This window comes from Falco naumanni, chromosome 2, assembly GCF_017639655.2.
Source record: "Falco naumanni isolate bFalNau1 chromosome 2, bFalNau1.pat, whole genome shotgun sequence".
NCBI lineage: Eukaryota > Metazoa > Chordata > Aves > Falconiformes > Falconidae > Falco > Falco naumanni.
Window position 1 is genome coordinate 68,464,465 of NC_054055.1, and position 18,282 is coordinate 68,482,746.

Below are 18,282 nucleotides of genomic sequence, written 5' to 3' on the forward strand. Positions count from 1 at the left end.
ATACATACAGAAGAGTGATAGTAATTGCCTGGTACACGTGGTATAGTGCCCCCTTTTCCACACACTGCTTTAATTCCTGCAGTTTGCAATGGCTGTTGCCATCTTATGTGTGACTTGAACTCAGTCATGGCATTGTAGGACAGTTCTTGACAACGTCAGGTTTTTTCTACAGTTCAATACTTCGTTGTCATTGCATGCATACACAGGTGCGTGCTCTCTCTCTTTATATCAACAGTATTATATCAGCATAAATATATATATGTGTGTGTGTGCTGGTAATGCAGAATGATAGTGGGATTGAAACAGTAAAGTACTATACTCCCAGAATTATTTGTACAGCCAATATTTAGTTATTGGAAAGAAGTAGGTCTTGGATTAGTTGTTTTAACCTGTGGGCCCTGCAGGTGGCAAATTTCTCTCTGCTGTATTAGATGAAAATTCTTTTCTCTTTGAGCATCAAGACTTACTAGTAAGGTAAAAAACTAGCTAGGTAAAAAACACTAAGCGGAAGTATTGCAAGGAGATGGCTTTGCTGGATATCACTTTTGGTAGAAGAATACAAAGGCCTTTCTACCATGCTACCATGAAATGACTGAATACTACTTATTAATTTTTCAGGACAACTGAAGTTTGCAGAAATCATGGTTGATGGTAGTGAAGACCTTGGTTAGATTGACACACATCTTGCATAGGTATCTCTTTTTTTTCTTTTTTTTCTTTTTTTTTTTTCCTTCCTTCTTATTCTGTTTTAGTTTCAAAAAGCATACTAACTGCACCCAAACCTCACCAGAAGTCGAAGTAACTTTCTAGAAAAAATCTTTTTGGCAATCTGGTTGGTAATTTTGACCATTTTAGAAAGGATTTTCCTAGCAGTTGGGGGAGCTAAGGCTTCACTGTAGCTATCACAGCATCAGCAGTTATCTTTCTGTTTCCTAGTGCTTTTTCAGATATGAATTAATGCAATCTTATTTCATATTTTTTTAGCTAGTTTTTTAATGTGAATTCAGTCAACAACATAGAATTTCCCTAAAGCACTTCAAGTCCTATGGTGGCCCTTCAAAAATGATAGGAGAATAAACAGCATATTGAATGTTGATTGGGTGTAACTTAGTACCTTTTTAAAAGAAGCATATTGCAGTATTCTGGCAAACGGGTCTGGAAGAACTCAAGATGTTTTTTCTATCATAACCATATACAGTTTAATTTTTTTTGGCATGTAGGTCTAGCTAATTTTTAAAAGCCTCTGGGAAGGAGAAGACTGAATTTTCCACAGCAACTCTGCTCTGTTGCTTCCATAAACTTTACCACAGGACATCTTAATATCTGGTGTTTCTCTTGCCTAAAAATCAGCTTGGATACTCCCTGTCCCATCACTGCATTATTAAAAGTTGGGAAGTCTATCTGTAGATATTCTACATAGTTTTTGTTGTGTGACTTTAAGGGACAAGTGAAGATATGTCAACATTTAAATGAAAGTGAATACCACTTAATCAGTTCAAATTTAAAACTGATTCCTTGGGCCTATACCTCTTACTGTCAACAAGCTCTTTTCAACTTCTGGTTGAAAAGATTGCCGTACAGACTAAGCTCTACAATTAAAGCAGTATTTTCAGTGTCTTGGATGAATTCAAACTTAATTCCAATCTCCAAATTCACTAAACATTAGTAATATTAATATATAATTATATATTATATAAATATATATTTATAAAATATATAACAATAATAATAAAGATAGTAAATGTTAGTGATTGCTCCATTGCAAAGATTGAAAACAGACTTAAAAAAAAACACAAAACCCAAACCAGCCACCTACTTTTGATACTAGTTAGCAGGTCGAGAAACGTCTTCTACTTCAACCCTCAGTGGAAAGCCTGAGGCCAGATTTTGAGGTTTTTCTGGCCCTGCAAAATGCAGATAGTTGCAGATGAAGTCCTTTACCAGCATCTTTGAGAATGTGATGGGTTGGGTATTCATCAGTTCAGATTACCGTTTATTGATATAGTAACACAGTTGTAAATACAAAATATTTTGGATATTTTCTGACTTGATGATCTCAGGTAGTTTTACTTTATTACTGTAATTAAATTGCCTTTTAGCTTTACTTAGGTATATTTTGAATTAGTAGACTTGGATGTAAAGCATAGTAACATTAATTAACATAAAGATGTCATGAAGTATTGTTTGTTTATTTTTATTTTGTTGCATTTGTCTGAAAAGGGGTGCCAGGTAGTATTTCCCTCTGCTTCCCTTTCTGTCCCCCACACTGGGGATACATGAAAAGTCCCACAACCTTTCAAATCAATAGGTTTTAATGGCTTGCTAATGATCAAGACTAAGTATTTCCTTAAGGTACTATTAGTAAAGCATGCACAGACTAAATGGATTTAAGCAGGCTTTTCTCTTAGTAAGTCTACGATCTTTATCAAGATGAAAAATCATGAATTAGAGTATCAGTCTCTACCCTGTTTGAGGCCTGACACTTCAGCAATTCCTGCTTGGACTATGTTGCAAACTATTGCAGTTTCTCTGGGTGTTTTCATTGAAAATAGGAGTCTGTTATTGATAACAGCATTCATGTACACTGATAAACATTAGAAAGCTGTATATTCATGAGAAAGTTGAAGGGAAGACGTGAGGGTGTGTGGATGTAGCTAGGCGTATTTGCAAAATCCCGGTGTTATCACAAAGGGTGGATGCTTTGCAGGGCACAGTTTAGGTTCCTTGGTTTTAGTAATTCTCTTTTGCTGTTGGAAATATTCTGAGCACAAGTTTCTTTTAATCTCATGGTAACTAATTGACTCTTCAGATCAAATAAGTACCTAGCGTTTAACGTAGTTTTGTGTTGTTCTTCTAGTGAACTTCTTGTTAACTGTTTTCTGTCTAGGCTTGACCTTAACCCTAAAACTTCATAATACATAGCTTTTCATATGGTTCACTTGTGCTCCTCTTTTTAACTGTATTTTTATGTATATTGCATAGTGTGCTGCATGTTGGATAATTTGAACTGTTTTGGAAGTACTCTTACTTGTAAAAAAAACAAACCAAAACAAAAACCCCACACTGGCAGAAAGTCAGAAATATGGTCGTGAGCGGGGGATGAAACTATAAGAATCACCAGCAAGGTTGCTGCAGAAGTGGGATGAGGTGGGGAGAAGATTGGCTGTGTGTGGTCCAGTGGGACCACTCGATTTAAATCTTTTTCTTTTTTTTTAATGGCTGCTGAATCATGGGGAATGTCAAAGATAACCTTTTGGTTTTGTATTTGGAAATACCACAGGCAAAAATTTCAGGCTGTCAGACTGTCAGATAAGTCATTATTTGAATAAGAAAACTTAAACTTGCTGTTCGTTGACTTTGGTTTTAGTAAGCACTCGTGAATAGTTTTGTGTTCACATACTTCTGTGTAAGAAACTGAGTCCAGGCAGCATATTTGGTATATTCAAGTACATACAATTCAAAATATAGAGGATGAAGGCTTATTTTGCATGTAATTTGACAGGTCTGGTTGAAGATCATATGTTCAGGTTTTTTGGCAGGTAGTTAATGCAGTAGTGACTAGCACTGTGTAAATAAATTCTTACAAACATAATAAACCTTTTTCCCCCCCTTCTCTTTCATAGGTAATGTACAAACGAATCCTGCAGCAAGCAGGTTTTATACAGTTTGCACAGCTTCAGTTCCTTGAAGCAAAAGAACTCTTCAGGTAATTGTGTGACAAGAAATTTATTTATTTATCCTCTTTAAATAAGGAGTTAGTCTTCTGCAGTTTTAAAGACTTAGTCGCTTCAATGTTTTTTGATGCAGATGTGAGTTCACTGTTATAGTTTTGGGGCGGGGGGGATAAGAACAGAGTAACATTGAAAGAACTTTAATACTGAAGAGTTAATGCAACTGATTTTTTTTGGTATGCCAACATCCAGTAGCATTAAGGCTGTAATCCTATAGTTTGAGTGTTGTATGTGTGGAGACTTTTTTTACTTTATGCCCATGAAGGTCAAGGCTTTATTATTGAGCCTGTGCTGTGATTTACAATAAGAACATTGCCTGGTTCCTTTTTTTTTTTTCTTCTTAAGAAGAAAAAACTTTTTGACAAAAAGTTACAATTTAAATATTATTGACACATTGCACTAATTTTTTTTGAGGATGCTGATACTGTTTTAACACTTGTTCTGCTAGGCTTTTGCCAGGGGACAGTTTATTTGTTCTTGAAATCTGTACTAACCTTCCCGATTTAGCTGTTTCAGCAGTCACTTCTTTACAAATTGACCTTGGTACTCCACTTTCATTAAAAAAATGCTGCTCGTTATTTTACCTGATCATTCATTTCTGCTAGCCATGCCTCATTTTGTGATGGGGCACTGTCCAGAGTTAGTGTAATCCATGCTGACCACATAACATAACTCTCCTTCTTAATCTGGTGAAATTCTCTTTAAATCAGTTTAGAGTCTGTGGATAGGAATAAGGTTAGACATTTTGCTGTATATTGTGTGTACAGTATAAGAAAAAAGTTGTCCTTGGGTTTATGGAAGCGTGTCAAGGCAAGTAAAGCTTTGGGGTGGGGAGTGTTACTGTTGAGGAAGGACTTTGCCGTTTTGTCTCCTGCTCACCGGGATAATGGCAGACATGGGGCTTGAATGGGTAGTGTACACTGAGTGAAGATTAGAGAATGACAGGAAAGGCTTGAACAGCATTTAGTGGCAACTTGTTTTGGCCACAACCACTTTCTATATTGCGTTAGAATTTTAGGCATTAATGAGCAACTTGCAATCTTCTTCCTCCCTGAAATCTTCCAAACTCTAGAACTGAATTGCTGCTGTGTTTTGTATCTGAAGTAGAAGTACAAGCTGTACATGGTTAGGAATCTTTAAGATATTCCCACAAAGCCGTTAGGTGTGGCTTTCCAATGGACTTTATTCATTATTTTTTTTTTCAGTTTGTCCAGCTTTGGTAAAATAGCTTGTTGAGGTTATACTGGCTATAACGTTTTCATTGTCTAGGTGTGGTTAGGTAGCCAGACTTGCATAGCTCTGCAGCTGTTTTGATTATGGCTGACACTTCACCTTTATTTCTATCCCTTTAGTCCACCCTGCCTGGCAATAATTCCCTGTGGGATCTAGTCTGGGGGCCCCGCCTCACTGGTAGTGGCCCAAGGATCTTTTAAAAGCAGTGAGAAAGGGGAACTGTGTCCTGCGGTGAGTTCCAGCACGTTGTGGGGGAAGAAACCACGCTCAGTTATGCAGCCTCCATTCAACTAGCAGTCCATCTGATAAATGAGCTTTAATGATCAGGATTGTGGGAGCTCCTCTATAGAAAGCAAAACGTGCTTCACAAAGGAAATGTGCTGTCCAGCCATGCATTTTGGAGCTGAGGTGACATCCCAGATGTTGCCTTCCTCTATGAGCTGCAACTCCAAAGCAGAGCAAACTGTCCATGAATTGCTGAAGTCTGCTGGGGGAAGAAAGCAAAGATAAGTTTTCTGTGCTTTTCTTCTGGCCAGCCACAAGTAAGCTCTTCAGAGTATTTTGGTGACTCTGAAACAGTCCCTACAAAATGCAGGTTCCCTGATTTTTAGCCCTGGTGAACACACAGAGTTCAAGTAATACCTGATTATGCTCCAATAAACACTTAAACAATCTTGTTCATTTTAGGCTACCGATGCTTAGAGGAAAAGTGGGAAAGATAATGGCAATCTATGCAAACACTTCCTCCCATCCCTGTGTATTGCTCTGCAGGTGTTTCAAGCTAGTGTTAGTCAGAAATAACTTCAGTCTCATAACTTTCAGGCCCAAGCGAAGATTAATTTAGCAGTGAAGCTGAGTGGCAGCAGTACCTCCAAGAACTTGGTGTGACATGAACCTACTTTTGGCCAAATATGAAGTGAGATTGTCTTACTCCTCAGAAAATATCTGTCAGTTACAGGCTAGCAGGGGAAATTATTATATTGGACAAATGATCTGGTTTTCTTGATTCAATTAGCCTCTTTGGGTAACCTTGTCAAGATACGATTATATCTTACACTTAACTTCATAGTTCTTAAATACTAAAACTTTTAAGAGGAATACTTTCCCGCTAAGTTCCTTTTGGTTATGCTGATACTTCTGAATACTGAAGAAGGCTGACAAAAAGGAAGGAAGTAGTAGTTTTATTGAAACTCAAATAGTTCAACAGAGGGAGGAGAACTTTCTTCAGCTGGATCTGTTAACCTAGCTGTCACAGTAGGGCTTCTTTGGTCTGACAAATTCTGTACAGCAATAACAGAATTGTGATTGCGTTATATAATTGTGATTTCTGTGTGATGTTTTTGCTATTTCATATCGCTGTCATTAGAGGCTCGCATACAGTTAGACCAAATAGTGATGTTTAGCAGGCCATTTGCTGAATTCTAGATGTCTTGCTGAGACATTGGTAGCTTTCACAGTGAAACCATTTCTCTCCAGTGTGTTTGGTTATGTCCTTTCACTGGTTAGATATTGCTTACAATCTGGCATGTCAGATTCTGGAACTTGTCTAAACTTTGTTGTTCTCTAACAAATCAAAATGTTAACTCTTTTCATAGTGTTGTCTCACCTGGGAAAGGCTATATACAGACTTATAGCTAAAGTCTCTCCTACGCTGGAAAAGTTAAAAACTTGCTGGTACTTAATACCTGGAGACATAAGAAGTAGGACTTAGTATGAGATTTGCATCTTAAATGTGCTTCAATATAAGCTTTGATTACAACCATGGGATCTAGGCAAAACAGCTAAATCATGTAGGCTGCTTTGACATCTCTGACATCCATCAATTTAAGGGTCTGAATTTAGACTTAAATTTCCTGAAAACTTGTAGATTCTGCCTGTTGCATTGTTTGTGTATGTGAAGCCCCAAAAGACCTAATGCAGAATTAATGTTAAGAGACAATTTCATTTTGATTGACAGCTTGACTTGTCTTAAGGGCCTGTTTTCTGATTTGTGATAAGTTGTTAGCTATATTTTGCTAAACCTGAGTTATTAGAAGGTGAAGACTCAAATGTTTGCTTTTCGAGAGAGATGACATTTTTTGTAGCTGCTCCTAAACTGTTTCCTCCAAATGTGGTGGAAGGAGCCACAAAACATCCACAGATCCCAGAAGCCGTAAGCCTTGAGATGAATGTTAACTATTCATGCAGGTGGGATCATTGTTACAGTGTTTGGTATTTTTCTGAAGGAGTTTATGCTGGATGATACTGTGCTTTTAAGGAGGCTGCTTGCTTGCTTATTACCATTGCCTGTGGGAAGAGCAAAGCTGTACAACATGAGCTTGAGTCAGACCTGCTGAGAAAACTACAGGTGATTCACAGCCCCAGGTTTGGGCTAGCCTGGGTTGGAAGTTGGCTTTGATTCTTCTTTTGGAAACAGATAGTCATTAAGGCCAAAATCTGTGAAGTTCAGAGTTGAAGCAGTTTACTACTTCCTTACCTAGGAAAAGTTGGATGGTAAGTTGAAAGGATGTAGAAACTACTGTAGCAGTTGGAAGATGTTTTAAAACTTACTAAAATGGGCTTGTTAAACATGGCGGTTTTAACTTCTTCATCTGTCTCCACAGTCATAGTCTCCATCTCAAACTTAGGCCATGCCCAAATACTTGACAGCATAGTCAGCAAGGGAGCCAGTGTTTGTACTTGAATTTCTGCAGATTTATCAAGATGCCTTGCTTCTGCACTAATTTTGAGTAGCCTGTTAATGTTATTCAAGTTATGAGTTAGCTGTTGTTCTAAAGAAATCAGTGAAGAACACTGGAGAGGAAAAAATAATCTCTTCTTTCTTTAAATGGGATTAACTTTCTAGTGTAATACACCTTTGTAAAGTATTTTATCTCGTCATCCTCAAGTCTTAAACTTTCATGAGTAGTTGGACTAGCCAAAGCTGCAGTTAGATTACTGTAACAAATTCATACTGAAAGCCCAAATACTCGTGGAACCATTAGGTCACACCACTGACAGAATTTGCTGCTACTTGGTTATTCTGCCTCTTAAAAGAAGTCCTCGTCTATTTGTGAGTTTCACCATAATGTAATCTAAAGAATTTCAAAACCAAGTGTCAAGCCTGAAAAGAGGGATTAAAAGGAAATTTCAACTGCAGAAATCTGCGAAGTAGACATGAACACTTGACTCTTGGTTAGAGGCTGACTTTTCTAGCGTAGAGGTTTTAGGCAGTAGGAGGTCTGTATATGAATTGGAAAAACGTGCTATTCAAACTGCTTTGCATGGGAAGGCTTCCCATGTTCAGATTTTTATCTGTTGTGGTCCTCTATTGTTCATGTTCCTGTTCCCATGCCTTGCAGTCTCTAGGTTCTAGGACAAGATACTTGCTGCTTTTAAATTTGTTGTTGTTGCTCTCTCCCAGAATTTCATTCTTCTGGTATGGTTTTTTGTAGCCAAAGGACAATACTTATTTAAAAAAAAAAAAAAAGTTCTAGATAGGTGTTGCCATAGTAATGCTTCCTGCTAGTTCATATTTCCTGCAGGTTTTGGAACTGGCAAGAAGTGAACAACTTAGGGCATGCCCCACTGCTTTAGTTACTTTACAGCAATAGGGAAGGAATGAGCCTGCTTGTGAGCATCTTTCACTCTTTATTGCCTACAGAAATCTGCTGTTCTATCTAATTCCATGGTTTCTTGTTTCTTTTTGGAATTCTTTCTAATAAAGATTGTGAAGAGAAAGTCTTTTTGAGGTTGCTGATCACTGAACAGATAAGAATTATTTTTTAGAAGTTTCATTTGCCACATAATAGTAACTAACCAGGGTTTCTTTTAGAGAACTGTCAGTTTATTTTTATTTTTGTCAGCAACAGTATCCTGCGTTTCAGGGATGCTCATCTTTAAAGATGAATGCTGCATAACGACTTTGATGGTGAATTGAAATAGAAGTCCTTATTTCTTGCTGTTCTTCTAAAGAAAGGCCTGGGAAGAAGAATCATTCTAGCTGTGAAAACTAGGGAGTTGTTTGCTGTGTATGAAAAAATTCTTGTTTTATTCTTTTGTTACAACAAGCATTCTTCATATGCTTGAGGAATTTCCTCAATCTAGGATGAAAGAAAAATGTTTTGTGTAGCATATCTATGTTACAACTTGCTCCTGAATAAAGTATAGATGCCCTTCGCGTGTAAAGTGGAAAAGTCACTCCATAATACCATACATAGATGTACACCCAAGACCTATGCCTGTACAATAGACGACTATTTATTTGTTAGATGGATGCATGATCAGTATCCATGGTTCCTTTTCAGAACCTCCTTAAGAAGTGAGCCGAAGGAGGAATGTGGTGCATTTCGGGGTTGGAGAAAATGTTCTCGTCATCCAACCACGTGTTCTGAAATCTTTAGTTTTCTGCAGGAAGTTGCTCTTTTCTGCAGAATTACACTTGCACAGTCTTTGTGGCTTGCTTGAAAGGATTCCCACTCTCTTTGGGGTTTTTTTTGCCTCCATCAGAAGACTAGCTCCCATATTGTATGGATGACGCCCAGGACAGTTCTGGGAACTGCACTAAGGCTATTCAGCTGATTTTTGTATATGCCACAGAGCAGGTGTGGGATGTCAAAAGCAAATGGCTGGCCAGTCTCTGAATTCTTGATGTTTTCAGTGTCTAGAGGAAGAAAAAGATTGGTAAATAAGTATGGATAGAATTAGCAAAAAAATAAGTCCAAAAATTTGTTCTGAATGTATTTTCTCTGGCATAGAAGGCAATAACTTTCAGAAACTGACAACCTGTTGGTGTCCTGAATCAAAGCATATGTGAGCACACATTCCCAGTATGTTATTTTTTTGTGCCTATGTATACTTTTTCTTTCTTTTTGCCTCATCTAGTTTGACACTGTAATTGCAGAAGCGGCCAGCTTGATGTCCGGGAGCTGATCTCTCTCTACCCCTTCCTGTTGCCTACTTCCTCTTCATTTATACGGTCTCATCCCCCTCTGCATGAGTATGCGGACCTAAACCAGCTGACCCAAGGGGACCAGGAGAAGATGACAAAATGCAAACGATTCCTCATGAGTTACTTGAATGAAGTCCGTAGTACTGAGGTTGCAAACGGCTACAAGGAAGATATTGACACAGCTTTACTCAAACTATATGCGGAGGCAAATCATGAAAGCCTGCTGGATCTGCTAGTTTCGGAGAACTTCTGTCTTTTAACAGATAGTGCTGCCTGGCTGGAAAAACACAAAAAGTGAGTGGATTTTTTGAGTATTGCACCTTTGTGACCAGAGGCAAAATTGTCTTAAATGCCATTGGCTTCTAGAGCAACGTGTTCATATCCTTGCAGTTTCTGTGTTTTCAGGTCCAAAAAACAGTTTGGTCTGACTTGTTGGCATTTAACAATGGTGAAAAGGTATTAATTGACAGTCTGAGGTAAAGGAAATGCATTCTGTCTTATGCTGGTATATACAGAGTTTTCCCTGAAAGTTTCTGTGTCCAACACACAAATAAAGGATTGGTACAAATTGGGGCGGGGGGGAGGAGAGGGACATGGAAAATGATTTGTTCATCCTTGTGACAACGTGACAGTTGAATGGATGCAGTAGTAGTACTCAGAATGAAAAGGTGCCTTAAAGCATGCACTACCTTAGGGAGAAGCTATTAACCAGCTAATGGCTTTAAAACTGTAGTTGCTTATTCAGGGAAAGGGATCTTACTTTTGAATTGCATACTTTCTGTGCTCCCACTGATTCACCAAAAGGAGGTTGCTTAAGGTGACTGCAAATTACTTCAGATTGGAAGTGCCAGCAGGTGGAGAATTGACTGTCATAAAGCAGGAAACACTAGATAGTAAATGTGTAAAACACAAACTCCAGTTGCCATCATCATCAAGTCTTTGATTTAATTTCTTTTAATCTTTAAACTGTGTGATGCAGTATAGCAACTACAGTAGTAAGGTAGAATCTTTTAATTGTGGTTAAATTTAGGGTAATTTCATTTATTTCAGTTGCATTGTTAAATTCTCTTGGTAACTATGGTTTGCATGGCAAACTTTTTGCAAATGTGAATAGTAGAACATTGTTCCATGAGAGCGGTCATCACAGAACTTTAGCTGTATTTTTGTTACAGTACACAAAAAGCCTCTGTAATGGCACTGTACAAAGCCCATCCTTCCCTGACTTGATTTCACGCTGCAGTAAAGAAAAAAAAAAAGTTTCTAGTAGTAAAACAGAGTTTTAAATAAAAGCATCATAAAGATTAGATTTAATGATACCTGATTAACTGTTGGAGGAATATTTATTATTTGGAGCTGTGTGTTATGTCTGTATATAAAATTCAAAGAATGGCATAGGAATCATCTCTAATTTGACACATGCTTTGCTTAAGTTGGAGCTACAAACTGCCTTAGAGAAACAGATACATTTCTAGGACAGAACTTCTCTCCTTTTATTCTGAAAAAGAGCCTACAAACACTTGTTCAAGTGCAGACATGGCCGTGTACATATTGTGTAAGCAATTACTTATTATATTCTGTGCTACTCAAACCATAATAAAATTAGTAGGATAGATCTAGTGATTTTAATATTTTCTCTTTTTATGCAGGTATTTTGCTCTTGGTCTCCTGTATCACTACAACGGTCAGGATACTGCAGCACTTCAGGTTAGAATAAAGCTTTTAGTGTCGTCTGTAAACCATTCCAAAATACCAGTTTACGTCCAAGATGAAAATCCGAGATGCTAATTTATGTTTGAAAAGTAGTGATGTGTATATATGAGAAGCTTATGCTAAGACTTCCTGGAATAAATTAGTATGCTAGATGTGGAAAAACCTGAAGAGCTTACTGAAGATGACAGCTATTTAGATGCTTGCATGCTATTTTAAAGCAAAACTGTGTATACCGGAACAGGTGTTTGTCCTCTTTTAAAAGATGGACAGGAGGACTAAAATCAAGAGAGCACTTTAAAAGGTGTTTGAGGGACTTCAGGAACATATCCAGTGCCGATTAGTCTGTATATACACAGCAAAGCAGTATTGTAATCTGATGGCAGACACTGTCAGCAACTGAGAGCTTATTTCCTGATGTGATGATGGACAGTGAAAACTTTCTGTAAGATCTGTGGGTTTCAGCTGGGCTAGTGATCCCTTTGGGGACACTTTGGTGTACCTTTTCCTGAAGTATTCGGCCAATTACTCTTAGAATGAGAACTCACATGATACGGAGGTCTGAATTAATTGAATATGGCATGTGCAAGAGAAGCTCGAGAAGGCATAAATTTAGTGACCAGTGAGGTCCCTTGCAACTGCTGTTCTTAGGAGCTCTGTCTATTTCCACAAGTACCAGTAGCTAATACTAAGTCTTCTAGTAGTGCACATAAATTTTGAGTTGGAAGAGCTAGAACATGTTTTAAGCACTTTCATCTGTGTGTGTGTTTTTGTTGCAGTTATGGGTGAAAATAGTTGATGGGGACATTCAAGATTCTACACGGTCAGATCTCTATGAATATATAGTAGACTTCCTTACATTCTGCTCAGACCAAGATCTTGTGTGGAAATACTCTGAATGGGTTTTACAAAAAAACGAAGAGGTTTGTGTTTGGGGTGCTTTTCACAGAACATCAGTATTTCCCTGCAGTGTTGTTTGGGTGTTCATTAACATTGTTCCATCTTGATAGTTAATTGGACTGTTTTTGCAGAACATTTAATGCCAGTTAAATAGTGATCAACAGAAGAAAACTTCCAGGTTTCTCAATTCTTTTAAATTCCTCTATTAACAAATGCTCATGATGGCTGCCTCTCTTCTGAAAACAAGTTTAGATCATTCTGTACAATGAAAGATACAACATGTCTTCTGGTTTTCTTCATATTAAGCAAGATAATTTTCAGATCTTAAAAAAAATTTTAAAGTTCACCTAACAGGTTAACTGTTGCTGCTGTGTCTTTTTTGAAAGGATTCCATGGATGGGTGATAACTATGTACACTCTGATGTGGAATAAATTGCCTTCATTCAAGACAAAATCTCATTGCTACAAGAATTAACTTAATCCACCAAAACTTAAAAAATTATTTTGTAACATCCATTAGTATGGTGTTCTGTTAAACAGGATGCCTGACACTGTATCAGACAGTCTGTGCTGTTGGAACTTGTCACTGCCTAATTTGTATTAATTTAAAGCTCATTTGTTACATGCAATGACAGATTCCTAAACTTAGAAGTCTCTTGCTCTGTGTATGTAATCATATTTGTTAAGGCTGTAAACATTCCAGTCTCTAACATGCTTTCTTGCTGCAAAGGCTGAAGTCTCCTGAGCTGCTGCTATGCAGATCTGTTCAATAGTTTTTGTGGCTGGCAAAGGTTGTGCCCAGCACAAGGTTTATAGGCTGGATAATGTATAGACTACAAATTGAGGTAATGGAGAAAGGAGTGAGTGAGGTCACAATAATCACCACATAGTAATCTTGGTGGTATTGAGCAGGGGGTCGTGGTGTTTATCTTCCTGAATAATGTACAAACTAATCTGATAGTGCTGTTAAATAAGTATGTAAAATAAAAAGGTAATAAAATGGTTGCGACTAAATTCCTAAATGCAATTAACTCTTTCTAGGTTGGCATACAGATTTTCACTAAAAGGCCTGTGGAAGAACAGGAGAAAAACAACATTAATCCAGATGATGTCATCAGTTGCCTTAACAAATATCCTAAAGCACGTGTTAAATATCTAGAACATCTAGTATTGGAAAGAAAAATAGAGGTGAGTCCTATGAGAATATTAAAAATAAGCATAGAATTCAGAATGCAGACTGATGCACAACTCTGAGAGAAGCCAGTCCAGAAGAAATAAGTGTAATTTGAAGGCTTTCAGATGTACTTAGAGTAGGGTAGGAGTGGTTTTAAAATTAAAGTAGAAGATGAGGAGCAGATACCTGCATGATTTTTAACTTTTCAGCTCTTGGGATGGCAAGGCAATTACTTCCCCTCAAAGGTTTTTTTTACGTCTGATTACTTCATACTTTTCTGTTTCACTGATGAGGATCAAACCTCCATCTGATAAGTTTATAGAAAAATGGTTGAGCAACTGCTAATCCTATTGCACTATGGCAGCAATATACAAAAGTTCCTAATTCAGTATTTTACAAGTAGATATGTTTCATTCTGTCCTCCTGGAGAGATTTGAGCAATTAATGGTAGAATGCACCTCTCACTCTAGAATTCCAAACCACTCTAGATGTTGAATGTTCAAAAGATGTGTTCACAAGTCATAAGCGACAGTCTGTTCTACCCTTGGGGTTTTAAGCACAATACAGAAGCAGCCAAACGTATGGTACTTGGATATGAGACATTTTAAGTATAGGAGCACACAAGCACTTCAACTTGTAAATAAAGCAAGGAAATGAACATTGAAAGAACTCTGCAGAACTGATGACCAGTTCACTAACCTACATTCTTCAAACACACAAGCTAGATCTGTGGTTTCCCTCTGCTGCTATTGCAAATATGTCAAGGTGTGATACCATGACAGATGAAAGTACTAGTTTTTGATGCCATGAATATTTTCAAACAAACTTTTTGAGTTAAACATAGTGCATAGTAGAATATTTGTAACAAAAATAATCTACTCTGCCTCCTAGTAGGCTGGATTATAAATTGATTTGGATTTTAGAAAGTACTGGTTTATTGTGAATGCTTTAGTTCGAATGTTTCAAACAGTCAAATCAGCTTGTTTTGATGATTATTGGGTAGTGGATAATACACAGCCGCTGAGCCTTCATAGTGCTTGTCTGCCTCTGGTGGCTTTCTTAAATTTTATTGCAGAAATAAAAACATACCTGGGTATGAGGAAGGATGTATTAGATCTAAGTTACTCATTTTACAAGGCAAACAAAAGGAGAAGACAGTAAAGACATACTTGTACTCAGAGGAGAGAGGTCCACTTTACTATATTGACTTGCATTAGGTGAACTTTTGAAAGGAAATCTTTGCACAAGAAAATATATTTATAGAGCTTTTTTATTCCTAAACCGCTCCTCACTTTAAATAAGTTTTGTTCCATATCTACATTTTTTAAATATCTGTATTAATGAAATGGATAATCACATACTATAGGTATATTTTGTAAAGCTGGTCTGAATAAGTTGTCTATCAGTATGAACAAAAGACTTTCTGATTCTTTTGAATTAAATAAATTAATTAAAACACAGTTCTGTGTAATCCTGTAAATATTTATCACTGTTATTGGTAGGGAGAATCAGTTGTTTTTGTAAACTGAGCTAACATTGTTCTTTTCATCTGTAGAAAGAAAAGTACCATACTCATCTAGCTGTCTTGTACCTGGAGGCAATACTTCAGCTAAAATCTGTGACCACAGATAATTGTACAGAAACAACTGAACTGCTGTTTAAACTACGCAGCCTTCTTCAGAAATCCGATCTTTATAGAATTCACTTTATTTTGGGTAAGATGCATGTTGTCTGTTATAAATGCTGTATGTCAGTGCCAGCAGGAAGCAAAATAAAGCCCTCATAAGGATAGAAAACTAAAGGATCTGAGGTTTCTAGGTATATTTGGTTGATAGGCTTACCATCTATATTTCTAACAGACACAAGTTAATTTAGCAAGCTTATCTGTTAGTACTGTCTTTGATCTCCCATAGCTTGTGAGGTACAACAGTATGCTTGCCACTACACCGAAGACAGAATACCGTAAGTAGCTAGAAAAAAATGTCTTCATACAATTATCTTGTTAATTTATAGTCAGCTTCTAATGATGAGCATGTAACTTGTGAAAACTTTTTGCAAATGGAAGATTTGCAAGTTTAATTGTTAAGCCGTCTGTTTCTGAGTGAACTGAAGTGAAACTTTGAGGAATCTGATCGCCAAGGACTTGTTTGTTGTCCATAATCCACTCTTACCCCAAAAGGTGGGGCTCATGCTAAACAAAAATATGAGCATTTGTTTGAGTGAAGAGTGCAACATGTGTCTTACTGCTGGTATAAGGCAAGCAACAGTTGAGCTAATCTTTTTTCCTTGGCCAGTGCTTATAATAGCTAATTTTTAATATTTCATCCACTGGAACAGTGGGTGAAATGGAAATGACTTGTTGTACTGAAAGATATGAAATGTTTTTCTGATATTCAGTGGAAGAATCCAGTGGATGTGGAAATAAAAATAGCTGAGTAGCAACTAAAATGATTTACCAACTTCTAATGTCCCTTGCCTTTTCAGTCAGCAAAATGTGATAAGACAGATAAAGTACAAGTCACAGTCATTGAAACTCTTGCTCTTTTTCATCTTTTTAGCCAAATTTTTAAGGGCAAGAATTACAAGATGGATTATTCTCTTGAATCCATGTACTCCAAAGCACAAGATTTCTTATATGACAATGTATATCTTATGTGAAGGTGCTAGTGTGTTCCTCCTTGATAACCAAAATATTTTGGGAGGAAAACATTGTATTTTCATCCTTTTACAGAGGCCTATGCCAAATAGTTATCACCTTTACAATAAATAGAGGATTTATTACTTTATCTTGAAATGCCAGATGAACTTGCCGTTCCTCCTGCCTGTTGCTGACAGTTAAAACTGTCAGACTGGATTAAGGGTTTGTAGTGCCCTTTTGTTAAAGGGAAGTACTGTTTGATCTTTATTGTCTTTTATGGACATTAAACTGTTCTGTAATTTTCTACAGTATTGGAGAAGCAGAGGTTAAAGTAGTGCGGCTTCATCTTGTGGTTTATCATACATGGTAGCAGTGTGCACAGAAATGTGTGAGACTGACATGCTGGAATTTAAAAATGTCAGTGGTGCTTGTTTTATCACTGAGTAATTTGTTTTTTTCATATTTTGTGATGCTTTTTGTTAGAGATGTGTTTCCATATATCTAGGCATTCTTGTACTTACAAACATCTGTGCCCTTCATAGCTGCCAGCAATAATAGCAGGAGTTGAGTTCTGTGGGCTTGATTGCATTGACGCTGGGAGAGGGAGTAGTTGTCTTCTGTACTGAGCAAATATTGCCTTGTTTCTTGTTCAACAGACAAAATCCAGGGCACAGACCTTCATATGGAAAGTGCAATTCTATATGGAAAACTAGAAGAGCATGAGAAGGCTTTGCATATCCTTGTCCATGAGTTAAAGGACTTCCATGCTGCTGAGGAATACTGTATGTGGAACTCTGAGAACAGAGGCATGCAGTACAGACAGAGGCTCTTCCATATGCTGCTGTCAGTGTATCTAAGTCCAGGCACTTCGGATTGTGCGCTAGTCATGGCTGCTGTGGATCTCTTGAATAACCACGCAGCTGAATTTGATGCAGCTCTAGTCTTGCAGATGGTGCCTGATAGCTGGTCAGTGCAGCTTCTCTCCCCATTCCTGTCTGGAGCAGTGAGGCAAAGCATTCATACAAAAAGAATGACTCAGACTGCACTTGGGTTAGCACAAGCTGAAAATTTAATCTACAAATACGAGAAGGTAGGTTGTTGGTTGGTTTTTGAGTCTGGTTTTTTTTGTTTGTTTGTTTTTGTTTTTTAAACAGAGGCACTTTGAAGCTTTGCAATTAAGTCCTTTGATGTCTAATAATCAGAAGAAGTTTGAAGAACTAGGACAAAGTTGTCTTCATGTCCTTGGCAATTTTACTTGCTCTATTTATTAGGGTTTTGCCATGACTACTAGACTCAAACTTAATTTTATGCTTTCTCTGGGAAACAAAAAGGAAGGGGGGGGGCTTGAAATAGGAACAATTTTGGTGAACTTCTGGGCTGAATGGAAGTGAATCTGGGATTTACAGATTAACAAAGTTATTGCAGAAACTTTACGAAATGTGAGTTAGCGTTTTTTCACTAGGATTGAGACCTGTCAGAATTTGCAAAAAAGTTTACCCCTCACTTAGTGTTGAAGCTTCTTGGTAGCTTTTCTTAGAGGTAAATTCAGTTGTGAAGCTTTCTTCTATTCCTAGCTAGAACTCTGTTGCTTAAAGCTCCTGGCATACCCTTGAATCCATTTAGTTTTAACAATGGTATATCCAGCAGAATCTCTGTGGAATAAAAATCCATCAGTGCTGTTTGCTGTGGAGTTGTCCTGTGACCTTGTTTAGCAAGCTGCATCAGGTTTTCAGTTGCATTAAATGTGTGAGTGCTTTATTTTATTAAACAAGTGGGGGAAAAAAAGGTGTGGAGCGGGGAAGCAGTACCTAAGACGAAGCATGAAGATGAACGAGTATGAATATGGAAATTGAATTCAAGTTAAATTGTTCAAGCTGTCTTTTCTTCTACCTCTATTATTGACCAGGTTTGTCCATTTGGTACAGCTGAAATTATATGCCTTGTAATTTCCATTCCTTTCTTGCTGGAT

The 18,282-nt window shown here is 37.4% G+C and overlaps 1 protein-coding gene across 3 annotated transcripts in view; it reads left to right on the forward strand.

Annotated features, from left to right (window-relative positions):
* The window catches only part of TGFBRAP1 (transforming growth factor beta receptor associated protein 1), a 34,775-nt gene that overhangs the window by 15,573 nt on the left and 920 nt on the right, over window positions 1–18,282 (forward strand). For all 3 annotated transcript variants that reach the window (XM_040584669.1, XM_040584670.1, XM_040584671.1), the window contains exons 5-11: window positions 3,624–3,706; window positions 9,847–10,188; window positions 11,541–11,598; window positions 12,381–12,524; window positions 13,543–13,689; window positions 15,231–15,390; window positions 16,970–17,403. In XM_040584669.1, coding sequence (XP_040440603.1) covers window positions 3,624–3,706; window positions 9,847–10,188; window positions 11,541–11,598; window positions 12,381–12,524; window positions 13,543–13,689; window positions 15,231–15,390; window positions 16,970–17,403 — 1,368 coding nt within the window. The remainder of the gene's footprint in view (window positions 1–3,623; window positions 3,707–9,846; window positions 10,189–11,540; window positions 11,599–12,380; window positions 12,525–13,542; window positions 13,690–15,230; window positions 15,391–16,969; window positions 17,404–18,282) is intronic.